Source organism: Setaria viridis, chromosome 1, assembly GCF_005286985.2.
Source record: "Setaria viridis chromosome 1, Setaria_viridis_v4.0, whole genome shotgun sequence".
NCBI classification, from domain to species: domain Eukaryota; kingdom Viridiplantae; phylum Streptophyta; class Magnoliopsida; order Poales; family Poaceae; genus Setaria; species Setaria viridis.
In genome coordinates, this window is record NC_048263.2 from 12,344,007 (window position 1) to 12,357,113 (window position 13,107).

Genomic DNA, 13,107 nt, shown 5'->3' on the forward strand with positions numbered 1-13,107 from the left:
GTTTCTTGCTTGTGGGGCTGGTAGTTCCTATCCCTTTCCGTGGGGGCGGCTTCGGGGCTAGCATGAGTGCCTGACGATTGACGGGTAGGAGTGGTGCTAGTATTTTAAGCTTGGGTCCGTCTCAAAAAAATATTAAACTGGGGTCATCAGATTATTAGCGCGAGAAGATAAAGATAGGAACTGATGATGGGTTAGTTGTCTGTCAGAGGCTCAGAGCCATGGATGAATGGTAGGTACGCTTAATTAATTAAGGGACACGTACTTGTATTTCTTAAAAAACAAGGTTGGAAGAGCAGTTTGTGTTGTTGTCTTTGTGGTAATCAGGAGAACGTGGATCACATTTTCTTTAAATGTCCCTTGGCGAGGTTTGCATGGTGATATGTTCAGTTGGGATGAGTTTCCGATTTCTTGAGCTGGTGAGGGAACCGTCATTTATTGCCCCTCTTCCTCCTCTCCGACAAGCTTTCCAAGTAAAAATTTTGACCCTGTTGGTTGGACGACGGTGGCCCTAGTGATGCCGGTACCTTCCTATGGAAGCGTCATCTTGAAAGCTCTGTTGGTTGCTGCTGGTTGCTGCTACAGGCATTTTGGGATCATGGTTTATCATGTACATCAAAAGTTTCTAAGAAGACATCGGATGTAAGGTGTTTGTTACTGCACAATGACCAAAGCAAGGTTGAAGTAAGGGCATAGAAGAAGTTTGAACCTTAGTCTTTCTAGCTTTTCTTTCTTTCTTGTTTTATGTCCTTCTCAGTTTGAGACTTCGAGTCTAAGTACCGTGTATCTTCGGCTATGTGGCCAGATTTGTTTCTTTATGATAGTAGACATTCACATATGAATGTTTAAAATCGGATATTTTCCTTAATTAAAAAATGGGAAGCTATGGTGTCCCTAAGCGCCTTAGGGGGTGTTTGGATACCTGGTGCTAAACTTTAGCAATGTCACATCGGATGTTCAAATGCTAATTAGGAGGACTAAACATGAGCTAATTATAAAACTAATTGTAGAACCCCTGTGCTAATTCGCGAGACGAATCTATTAAGCCTAATTAATCCATCATTAGCAAATGGTTACTGTAGCACCACATTGTCAAATCATGTACTAAGGCCTTGTTTACTTTCCAAGTTGGGAGTTGCAAAATTGGCATTTTGCCATAAATGCGACACTATAGCGTTTCGTTTGTATTTGTGAATTATTGTCCAAAAATTGACTAATTAGGCTCAAAAGATTCGTCTCGCAAAGTACAACAAAACTGTGCAATTAATTTTTGATTTCGTCTACATTTAGTACTCCATGCATGTACCGCAAGTTTGATGTGATGGGGAATCTTCTTTTTGCATAGTGTCAAAGTTGGGAGTTTGGAGGGAAGTAAACAAAGGCTAATTAGGCTTAATAGATTCATCTCGCGAATTAGACTCCATCTGTGCAATTAGTTTTATAATTAGCCTATATTTAATACTCCTAATTAGCATTCAAACATCCAATATGACTGGTGCTAAAGTTTAGCGTGTTCCCAAACACCCCTTTAGTTTATTCTCGTATGCAGGTCTTGCGTGGCCAAGATGGCCACAGACGAGTTTTCCTACTAATTTCCTACTAATCCCCTGGATATCATATACTCTTGCATCTCTTTTGTGTAGAAATAGCGAGTGCTGTTGAAATCTGATGACCAAGCAAGAATTTCGAGCTAGTGGAGAAGATGAAAAATTGGCTGAAATCCTACGCTCCAAGCCCCGTTCTGTAGGCATATATATTTATTTGAACTGCAACTGTCTAGCGCTTCGGTTTCTTTTTGTTAAGTTTTTTTCTAAAACTGGTGTCCCCAGTTACATTTGTACTCGAAACTTTATTGCTTTCAATATAAGCAGAGTGATCTCTTTCAAAAGAAAAAAAGCAAAGTGGACGTTCCAGCACGAATCTCCGCAATTACTTATTCGGATTCTACATATTAACCATTTTGCATTAGAATCAAACTTTTCAACAGAATATTTACATTGTGTACAATATCCTAACTTTGCGAAGGAACATGCCCTTTTGTTATTATAGGAAAACAAATATTTATACATTCTTGATAGTTCCACATGCTTGAAAAAACCACACGAAAATTTTCAATACTTTTTTTTTGTTATTAGTAAACTCGCATCATTTTGTGTTGTTGCAGTCCTATTTGGTAGTTTCAGATTTTTCTAGACGTGAAAATATTTTTTTATGAATGAAGCAGAATCACCTTTTGTGATAAAGTTACTTGGCTAGTTTCTTATTCTGAAGAGAGGATGATGATCGAAATGTGAAGGATGCCCATCATAATCAGTTAGACCACATTTTGCCTCCCTCGTAGTGTGAAAAATATAAACGTTTATTTGGTTTCTAATTTGAATCACTTGCCAAAACATCGTTTTAGTAGGAATTCACTTGTTCATAATGAGATACACAATCTAAAATCCCTACAGAATGGGACTTACTTAGGGAAAGTGGTCCTCTACAGGACTGCAGAGAAGGCTCATCCTTAGCAAAATCGTTTTTCACTCAAACCATCGCAAAATCGTTTTTCACTCAAACCATCGCAAAATCAGTTGGCTAGAAACCTCTCATGATCTTTAAACTATGAGCCCCTTTGGCATAGCTCTCAACAGCTCCCGCTCCCTCCTATCACCGTATCATGTCGGAGAACTGTAGCAAACGGCTCCCAGGAGCCGGTGGGAACCAAAATAGTGGATTCACCGGATCCCCGTTCACAGTGATCGCTACAGTGGCAGTACTTGCTGGGAGAAGCCGAAGCTGCTAAAAACTCAGCCAAGGGGGCCTATACCAAATTATCTAAACTTTACACAGAAGGCAACTAGTATGATATGTGGTGTCTAGCTATCGCATTTTCTTTATTTCCTCTCTCATTACCATCTTTTTTGAGGTGAAAAGCAGGAGATGCCCTTACTATTTTTTTCATTTATAAATAAAAAGGATAGTTACATTACACAAGGTCAGAGGCCCACATGTTACTACTTCCTCTGTTCAGAAATGATAGTCATATTTTGATAAGGAAAAAGTAAACATTACAAAGTTTCATCAATAATTAGTTAAATTATAAGCACATTCAGTGCGTACAATTTGCATCAATATATTTATACTCAAAGTCATTTTAAGATGATATTGAGTATTTAGCAATTGATATTATATTTCAAGAGAAATTGAGAATAAAAATCTACTCTGAAAGACATTTCCCCCTTTCAAATACGGTCTGTCATTTCTGAACATCGGCAGATTTGCTGATAAGGTAGGTTTAAATCCATGTTGCATAAAGTCTAAGAGACCATTTCTCAATAGCTCGCCCTTGGACCAAAGATTAAACGGCAACCGGACGTCCGATGGAAAATTTCCCATCGAACGCTCCGATGAAATATTAAAAATTACCTAGTGTAATATCAGTTGTCACTGTTTGCAATATGAAAAATAATATGTAAAAATGACTACGTCGTTCAACTCTGGGATAGAAAATTCCCGTCGCAACATAAACACTATGTTTCGTGCAACATTCATTGTGAAACATGTAGAAATAATAATTGCAACAACGATACTTAACTATTCCAACATATGTCGGAGCGTCCAATTTTTTTTTAAGATTTCGGATGTCTGTTCTGTACCATTAGAACGTTAACAAAAGCTCTGAGCCCTCAACGTTCATACACTTCCGTGATAGTAAAGTACATTACATAGCCTCGACGTTGCAATTACGTTACCAATTTTAACATTGGGGCATGTTATACATCGTGTCGGAATAAGATCCCACACATATAACCATATTGAATGATAAACTTGGCATCTTATAGCTCATTTGATACAACTATTTCCCTTCATAAAAGATATTAACTAAGGAAAAATGCATATACTATATGTTTTTGACAAAAGGACCCAAAACAAAAATAGATAAAGAACAAATACATGATTGAGTTGGAGCGCGGGCAAGTAAACTGAGACTCCCTTCCCTTTTGTTCTCTACTCAGTAGGTTTCTTAGAAGTAGACCTAAGTATTTTGCGGGCTAGGTTGGGTCGAAGGAAAAGCTCAATTCATTTTAGCTAAATGTTATGTCTAGTTGCCTACGATTATTCCATGGACTTCCATGGACGTTGTTGAATTGGCTCGAGCTTTACATTTTTAAAAAGTAAATAAAATAAATTATCTGGATTTGAATCGGCCTGATATTTCAGACATTGTTTTCACATAGAAGCATGGGTAGACTAAAATCTAGCCAGCTTGGATTGGACCCGCGGGCCTGGTTGGGAAATGCTCAAGGCTCCTATGTTGCTTGCGGAAGCTAGTTAAACATGACTTTAAAACCCGTTAAGCCCATCTAGTATAACCATTGCAACCCATCAATCTTTCTCCACGAATATCTTACACTTGATTCAACAATTCGTAAATCCTATGTCAACGTTCTAAATATGCTAACTCAACATTGTACGGTAATAGATATTTATTTTTGACGTGCTCCTCCCACCTCACTTGGAACTTTTCCACATGTGATATACGCTTCAATATTTTCTTATAACCGATTCGACGACTCTGATACAACATTTTGAATAGGCTACATATATTTATTTATACTCACTTTATTCTAAAATATAGATCGTTTTAACTTTTTTAGATACAAAGATTTTTCTATGCTCCTAAATATAGGATTATGTCTAGATACATAGCCGAATCTATATACTAGAAAAATCAAAACAACCTACATTTTAAAATGGAGGGAGTAGTTAATTTAAGGTGAGATGTTTATTTACGGTTGAATTGGTCCTTACATTTTCTTAGGCCCTATTTGTTTGTCCCAAGATTATATAAGCTGGATTATGATCAAGGATAATAGAGACCACTTGAAGACCACAAATAATCTGAAGCAAGCTACCCAATAATAATTTATTTGAGATTATTTGTGATCCCGTGGTAGTCCTTAAATATTCTTTTTATTATAGTACTCGTAACCCATAATCTAGAATATATAATCTACATGGATTATAATGTGAAACAAACGTAGCCTTAGGAGGCGTTTGGTTCCTCGAGCTAAAGTTTAATTCCTGTCACATCAAATATTCGGAGGCTAATTAGGAGGACTAAATATGAGTTAATTATAACTAATTGCACAGGCTAAACGGCAAGACAAATCTATTAAGCCTAATTAATCCATAATTAGCAAATGTTTACTGTAGCAGCATATTGTCAAATCATGGACTAATTAGACTTAATAGATTCATCTCGCCGTTTAGCCTCCATCTGTATAATGGATTTTATAAATATCGTACATTTAATACTCATAATTAGTATCAAAATATTTGAGGTAACATGTGCTAAAAATAACTAGCTGTAACCAATCGCCCCCTTAGGCCTGATTTGGTTCGTTTGCTTATTTTTAAGCACCCGTCACATCGAATGTTTAGATACTAATTAGGAGTATTAAACGTAGACTATTTACAAAACCGATTACATAAGTGGAGGCTAAACGGCGAGACGAATCTATTAAGCCTAATTAGTCCATGATTTGCCAATGCGTTGCTACAGTAAACATTTGCTAATGATGGATTGATTAGGCTTAATAGGTTCATCTCGCTGTTTAGCCTCCACTTATGTAATGGATTTTGTAAATAGGCTACGTTTAATACTCCTAATTAGTATTTAAACATTGATGTGATACTTGCTTAAAAATAAGCGAAGGAACCAAACGGTTCCTTATTCGGGTTGTTGGAACAGAGTAGCTAACTTCTTCGACTGAACCGACAAAAGGCTGGTTCGGGCCCACACTCCAGCGAGATGAAAACCCGGTCCAACATCACGGCTCCACCGCCGCCCACGAGTCGCATCCACCGCACGATCCCTCCTGTCCCCGCGAATCGCCGCCATGCCGCGATCGACAGTCTCCTCCTCCTTCGCCGGCCACCGCACTCCGGCGGCCGAAGCAGAGATGGGCTCGAACCCCTCCTCCTCCGCTGCCGCGGCGGCGGAGTCCTCCATGGCGTCCCTCATCGAGCGCGCCACCTCCACCACCGCGCCCGCCGTCGACCCGGTCCTCCTCCGCGCCATCAAGTCCTCGGCCCGCGCCTCCGACGGCGCCATCCGCGACGCCTTCCACCTCCTCCTCTCCCTCATGTCCAAGCCCCACTCCCACGTGCGTAAGCCTTCTCCCCCATCTCTCTCTCTAATCTCTCCCCCCGTACCAATCTGCCCCCAATTCTCCCCAACCCTAACGCGCTGATTCCCCATCCCGCGCAGGTGCGGCTTCTTGCCTTCAGCGTCGCCGACGAGCTCTTCATGCGCTCCAAGCTCTTCCGCTCCCTCCTGACCGACGCGCTCGACGGCTTCCTCCCGCTCGCCGTAGGGTTCCGTCGGGCGCACCCGCTCCCGCCGCCGGCCGCCTCGGCGGGGCTCCTCCGGAAGGCCGCCGTCCAAGCACTCGAGCGCTGGCACCACCTCTTCGGCGCGCACTACCGCCAGCTCCGCCTGGCCGTCGAGTACCTCAAGGTGTCCGCCCGCGTCCAGTTCCCGGGCCTACGGGCCACCGTTGAGGCTCGAGCAGCCCGCGAGGCACGCACGCAGGAGATCCTGACCGCCAAGGTTGAGCAATTGCGTCAAAGCCTCGCTTCAATCAAGGCTGAAATCCGGTCCACGATGGATGAGATTCGCAATGGGTTGGAGATCATCCGTGCTGAATATGAAAAATTTGAGGGCTATGTGAATGATGATGATGATGCAGAGCAGGAGATTGCATCCCTGTCAATGCGGAGTATTAGAATGGCTTCATTGATGGCTGGGGAGTGGTTGCCTGAGACTCAGGAGAACGAAGCAGTTTTTGATGCCCTGAGGGAAGCGTACCGGCTGCTTGTGTCAAAGCATCTGGTAACTGTCCAGGAGTGGATATCTGTTCTTGTAAGGGTCAATCTTCAAGATAACCGGTTCAGAGATTCTGCACTGAAGGAGTTCATTGATGTTAAGAATGAGATACGGGCAGTGAGAGATCAGTGCAGTGAGCTTGGACTCGACCTTGACAATGTTCGTAGGAGGAAGGGTGACCAAGAGGAAGAGGATGATGAGTTTTGGGTGGAGGGAAACATAGAGGCCCCTAGTCCTGCCAAAGTCCAGAGCAGTGTAGATGTTGCAAGCACCAGCCGGGACACCGGAAAGGGAAAGAAGGTGGTGGGTGGAGTGAAATCTGATATTGGCAAGGCGCCAGTTGCTGGTAATGGAACTAGGAATCTTGACCCAGAGAAATCAAAGCTCTTTGCTGAAGCCCCTGTGGTGCAATGGAGCTCTGTCTTGGATCGTTGGGGCTCCAGCGGGGATGCACATGTAAACCAGAGAGGGCTTGAGCTCGAGAGTCATTGGGGAAGGGTGGATAATGATGCCGTTATACCTGCAGCAAAAATTGCAGAGTTGAATGTTCATAGCTCAGTTTATAGAGAAGCCCCAGTTGAGATCCTACCATGTCATGCCCCACTAAAGAAAGGAGGGCTTTGCCAGAGAAGGGATCTTAAGGTCTGTCCTTTTCATGGATCAATTGTCCCACGTGATGCTGAAGGAAATCCATTTGAGCAGCACAGCGGTAGTTTTGGTGCTGAAGTAGATCCTGTTGAGCACTGTGATATAAGAGGAAACTCAAATGAGCTGAATGGAAACAGAGATGGTGATTATATGGAGGAGGCCTCTTCTTCAAGAATGACAGACATAAGTAATGACTATGGAAATATTGCTGGAACTCATGATCTAGGTAACGTTACTGTAGAGCTGGCAAGACAGGCAATTAAAAATGTCCGGAAAAGAGATATGGATCATAAGGCCCGGGAAAGAGCACAACGCCAGAGAATCCGTCAGCACAATGAAGACGTTCTGCGGGAGGCAGCTATTGCTTCAACTTCCTACTCTGCAGCAGCCTATGAGCAGCCTCCAGAATCATGGGGTCGACGGGGTCGCCGAGGTAAGGCAAAAGCACCAACGCTGGCATCAATGCTGAAGAAGAAAGTTACCAGCAAGGATAGAATTGCAGAGAGGCTTCTGAACACTCGAGCCACAGATGCGACAATAAGAGAGGCTTCTCATAATGAAGATATGAGCTACAGGGAAGCATTTCCAAACCAGTGGTAACAGAAGCAGCTGAGTTGTTCTTGTATAGACGGATAAAAATGATATGAATGAAATCAATGTTGGGTATTAGTGTACAATTGTCAGCAAATAATACGAAATGTGTAGCTACCTAGATCAGCAAAAACTGTGGGTTCATTTTCCGATATTCAGTTCTTGTACAGTTGACCAAATAAGTTCCTTGTACATTTCTTCTAATGTTAAGTTTTGACTGTGCACTCTCGTATCGTTGTTCCATTCAAAGTGAACCTTTTTGAGGAACTGCCGTGTCATGATGTATCAGCATCCCTTACAGTGATGCTTTGGAATCTGACAAAACTACGCTTTATGTTGCTTATGTTGGTAATGCCTTTTTTCACTTTTGCTGTCCAAGTAATGTTTGCAATGCACGAAAAGTCAACAACTGAATTACCGTTGTGTCGGACCCCTTCTGTCGATTTTGATTCGTTTCAGCTCCAGTTTTATCAGTTGTTGCTAGCTTCTTCACCATTTCACCATTCTTCTAACAGGATAAATGAATCACAAGGGAATTTGTATAAGCAGAAGAGCACTACCTAGTTGAACCAATGTGAATGATGCTTCTAGTGAGCTACTTTTGCGTTGCTTCTATCCTTCTCCTTGACATGGATTTTTTTTTATTTCGTCTATTTTTCTACGTACAGAAAAAAGTGACAGAACTTGATTAAGAATGGTTATCTTAAAAGTGGAGATAATCCAAGAGCATTAGAAGCAGCAGCAGCATGGCTTAGATTGGCATATGCGCAAATCATGGTTTGAAGTCCATTTGATGGCAGCAAAGTTTCACGTACCATTGCAGTACAGTTGCACATGATCTGATTCTCATAGTCATAGCTGAACTACATGTTTTCATATCCACAAATTTAGGAATTTGTGCAAATCAGGATGCTTGGGTAGCATGTAGCTTGGTACAAAGTGCGATACCGACATACCAGGAAGAACACAAAACTGGAGGCGCAGCATAGGTAGGGATCTGAACCAAATTATTCCATACCTAACCAACCTACAAAATTTAAGAGGTGGGTAACCATAATCTGCCGAACTGATTGTACACAGCACTCGAAAGGAAAACATATAGCAATCGATCGGTGGAAATTGTACGTGTTTGTACTTTGTACAGAGCACACCAGAAGTCAAGAACTGATAGATTAGCCAGGTACCTTTCTTGTTTTCCACACATCTGCTTGATCTTCAAGGTTCATAAGTTCTGCAGCCACAAACACAGCAATCAAGCAAACGCAACCAGCTCCCCGGTATCTTATGCTCCATACGCGCTGCACGCCTCAGCGGCTCTGCCCCTCACCGGATCCTAAACGAACGCCTACCTTGTGAGCTACGGCCGCGGCAGGCGATGGTTAATGTGCCGGCGGTCACCTGCACGCTATGGCGTTGCTTCTAAGGCGGCATGGCCGCACCGCACCGTGCCACCACGGCGCTCGTTCATTCCTTTCCATGTCATCGTCCTCGCCGTGACTGTGAGGAATCTCTCAGCCAGTCAGCCGCCTGTCATCGACCCTATCCGCCGGCCAACACGCTGCCGCCGGGTGGCGGATCCGCAGGCAGATGCGGTTGGATGATTTTGCTGGCCGCTCGGGTTCTGGTGAGGGCGGCAATCCGATCGGGAGGTTTCGGAGTCCGTTGCGCTTTTTCCGAGCGCGAAGCCGCTGACGATCGGACACAAACGGAACGGTGTCTAGTTTCCGTTTCCGGCTATGTTTCATCGACCGGCTCGGAATTCGAAAACCCGGAGACGAGTCAAACCGACCGCATGGCAGGGCATCGGCAAGATAAAAAAACCACACAGTGCCTTCTCTTCCCTCCATCTTCCCATCGTGATCAAAGCGCAGCCACTAGCACTCGCTAGATTATTCCTGTCCCCTCCGATCGTTCTCTCGCTCCAAGAACAAGCAGAAACCACCGCACCATGTCATCCATGTCATCGTCGGTGCCGGAGATCCTTGGGCTCCCGCCGGGCGTCCAATTCCGCCCCGACGACGACGAGCTCGTCGAGTTCTACCTCCTCCCACGCGCCCGCGGCGAGCCGGCCCCGTTCCCCGGCGTCACCATCATCGACGACGACGCGGCGGGCATCACGCTGCCCTGGGACCTCCTCGAGCGCCACGGCCGCGGCGGTGACGATGAGGCCTACTTCTTCGTGCGCGGCAGCGCTGACGGCGAGGCGAGGAAGCCCGGTGCGCGCCAGGAGCGCGGCTGCGGCGGCGGCGGGAAGTGGGTGTCGCAGAAGCGCCATGTCCCCGACGACAAGCGCGTCACCGCCGGCGAGAAGGTACACTGGAGTATGCATAACCTCAACCTGCACATGGGCCGCGGCGGCAGCGTGGGGTGGGTGATGCACGAGTACGTCCTCACCGACTCGTCCTTCCCGTCCGTCAAGATCTGCCACGTGTCCTTCACCGGGCACGGCAAGAACCGCAAGCGCATGCCGGGCAGCGCCGTCGACGGCCAGAGCGAATCCGCGCCGATGATGAAGCGTGCGCGCGTCGCCGCCACCGCCACCGCCGGTGGTTCGTCGAGTTCTGGTTCTGCTGGATCGACGACGACGACGGCCGATCAAGACTCCGGCGTCGGGTGCACTTCAGGACCCGCGCCGCAGGCTGCTTTTACCGGCGAAGGCATCTCGGAGTGGGTTCCTGAACTTTGCCGCGATGACTTGCAGGGAATTCCTTTGGCAGCGTCGGCCGCCGATGCAGCAACAGAGCAGCTAGTGCCCGAGCACGTCATGATGCCGATGGTTCAGGAAAGCGCCGGCATGGCAGAGTTAGAGCACCAGTATCTGTGTGGAGGAGACGAGGGCCAACAGGAGTTCGTGGCACCGATGGGGATTACTCTCGATGGATTCGGTGGCGCGTCAGGCTTCGGCGACATGGACGCCGGAGCGCAACCGGCCTTCGTTAATTGGGGAGGCGTCCAGTTCTACTAGGAGATTGACTGACAACTACTACTTTCTGGGCAAGAACTGTAGCGTTTGCCGAGTGTCTGGGCTGCGACACTCGGCAAAGAGGCCTTGTTTGCCCACTATCTACGGAAAAACACTAGGCAAACGAGTCATGTTTGCCGAGTGTCCTGACCCAGACACTCTGCAAACAAGGCATGTTTGCCAAGTTCCTATGCCGTTAGACACTCGGCAAACGCGCCATGACCATCTTCTCTCTCGGCATTGGTTTTAGCACTCGGCAAAGTCTTTGCCGAGTGTCCGATAAAAAACACTCGGTAAAGAAACTTTTGTCAACACTGTGTACACTGTTTGCCGAGTGTAACACTCGGCAAAGACTTTGCCGAGTGTTTTTTGGCTTCGCCGTGGACACACGGCAAACTTGGACATTCCGGTAGTGTTTTCGTTCCGTGTTGGATGTAAGCAGCTTGCACACTGCATGATGTGAATGGAACAGTTGATACCATTGTTCTTTGTTTTTTTGGTGAAAAGTTAGAACCAAGCTTTTGTAACCAGCTTTGGCACGTGCTCATACATATATAACCTTATTGTCTATCTATGTATATGTAAGGTTTAAGCCTCTCAAGTTTGTTAGTGTAAAATTGTACATCAAAGTTACAGTAAAGGATCTCATGTTTACAAAAGGAAAGTTTTCATCTAATGATGGACCCATAAAACAGCTGCAATCAGATAACTCTAGTAACAATTAAAGAGACGGTGGTAGTGAATGTTTGGACAACGCCGTACGTGATCGGACTAAGGTAATGAAGCTTTTTCTCATCTTGGGGATACAATGATCAGTGTGGAATCAATTTCGCCAACATGATCAGCTTCTTGCTCGTCTAGTCTACAAAACTGAACGTTCCTCTTCCACCCGCCAAAATTCATCCTGGCCTATCTCCAGCTATACGACCACGTCGGCTAATCCTAGCAAATTACAGTTCACTACTGGCAATAAAAATGAAAAAGGCAAACCATTCACCAACTTATTAGGCTATTCCCGATGTGGAGTTTTATATCACGGTTTCCAAAAGTGATATGCCATCAAAAGAGATTTGAGTAGATGAAAAAAACAAGAGGTCTCTCAATGCAGAGTTTCATTTCGCGGTTTCATAGGCTAGACATACCATGTAATTGCGAGGCATGTGATTGGATGTGGATGAGATGAGATGAAACTCTCTAATCCTCAATTCTAGTTTCATCAGGTTTCGTAGTCTTGGAAACAATATATACAGAATTTCATCCTGATGAAACTCCTTCCCTCTCTCTCTTCATATTTAACATGCCATGTCATCAGAATTGCTCATGTGTCGAATTATTAAATGAGAATGAAACTCCCATTGAGAATAGCCTTACTACTTCAGTTATGTCAACAAACACATTAATCAGAAGTTATGAAGCAGCTACTAAAGCACATGAAGAAATATATATTGTGTTTGTTCGCGTATCAATCAAACAATCATGGAAAAACTACATTCATAACCAGAAACAAAGAATCACAATGCAATTTCAGGAAAAAAGAGGAATCATTATGCAGAATCATGATACGTGAAACTAGAGTCTAGCATAAGGCGCCTTGCAAAACATTTGAAAGTTTAAATAAACCAGAGGTTATTCTACATCCAGGCAATCCTTACAGGATCATTCCATTCAATCACTGATTTCCTTACTCGCGGGGAAGACAGGAGACTGGATCATCATAAAGGGAACAAGGTTAGTCAAGTATCCATCACCTGGTATTATGCTATACACTTTCTCCACGACTCTGCTCTTCGTGTGGACGTAGAGGACATCATCACCCACCTGTATGAACGCGGACTTGGCACCGTGTTCAATTCCATGAAGTTTAACAGCACCACCGGTGGTAGTAAGCCCATCCTGAGCAACTGAAATCGTCACCCCAGAATTAGCACAAATCGTGCGCAAGCAGATGGTTTCCTCTAGCATCCATTTGCCGCCATCCAGATTGTGGAGCCAAATGTGAATCTGAAGATCTTTTACGTGGATCATACAAAAC

General features: G+C 44.7%; 1 protein-coding gene across 1 annotated transcript; it reads left to right on the forward strand.

Annotated features, from left to right (window-relative positions):
• The first annotated feature begins 5,823 nt into the window (after window positions 1-5,823).
• LOC117845401 (UV-stimulated scaffold protein A homolog) lies at window positions 5,824-8,337 on the forward strand. The gene is made up of 2 exons (XM_034726433.2): window positions 5,824-6,152; window positions 6,257-8,337. Exons 1-2 carry the CDS (start codon window positions 5,886-5,888, stop codon window positions 8,120-8,122), a joined length of 2,133 nt encoding a protein of 710 aa, XP_034582324.1. The 5' UTR covers window positions 5,824-5,885; the 3' UTR covers window positions 8,123-8,337.
• Window positions 8,338-13,107: the final 4,770 nt, after the last annotated feature.

Bases quoted from the DNA above. Each gene is read 5' to 3' on its own strand.
- LOC117845401 (XM_034726433.2), top strand. From the start codon at position 5,886: ATGCCGCGATCGACAGTCTCCTCCTCCTTCGCCGGCCACCGCACTCCG. The intron at 6,153-6,256 runs GTGCGTAAGCCT...CATCCCGCGCAG, and splicing joins TGTCCAAGCCCCACTCCCAC to GTGCGGCTTCTTGCCTTCAG.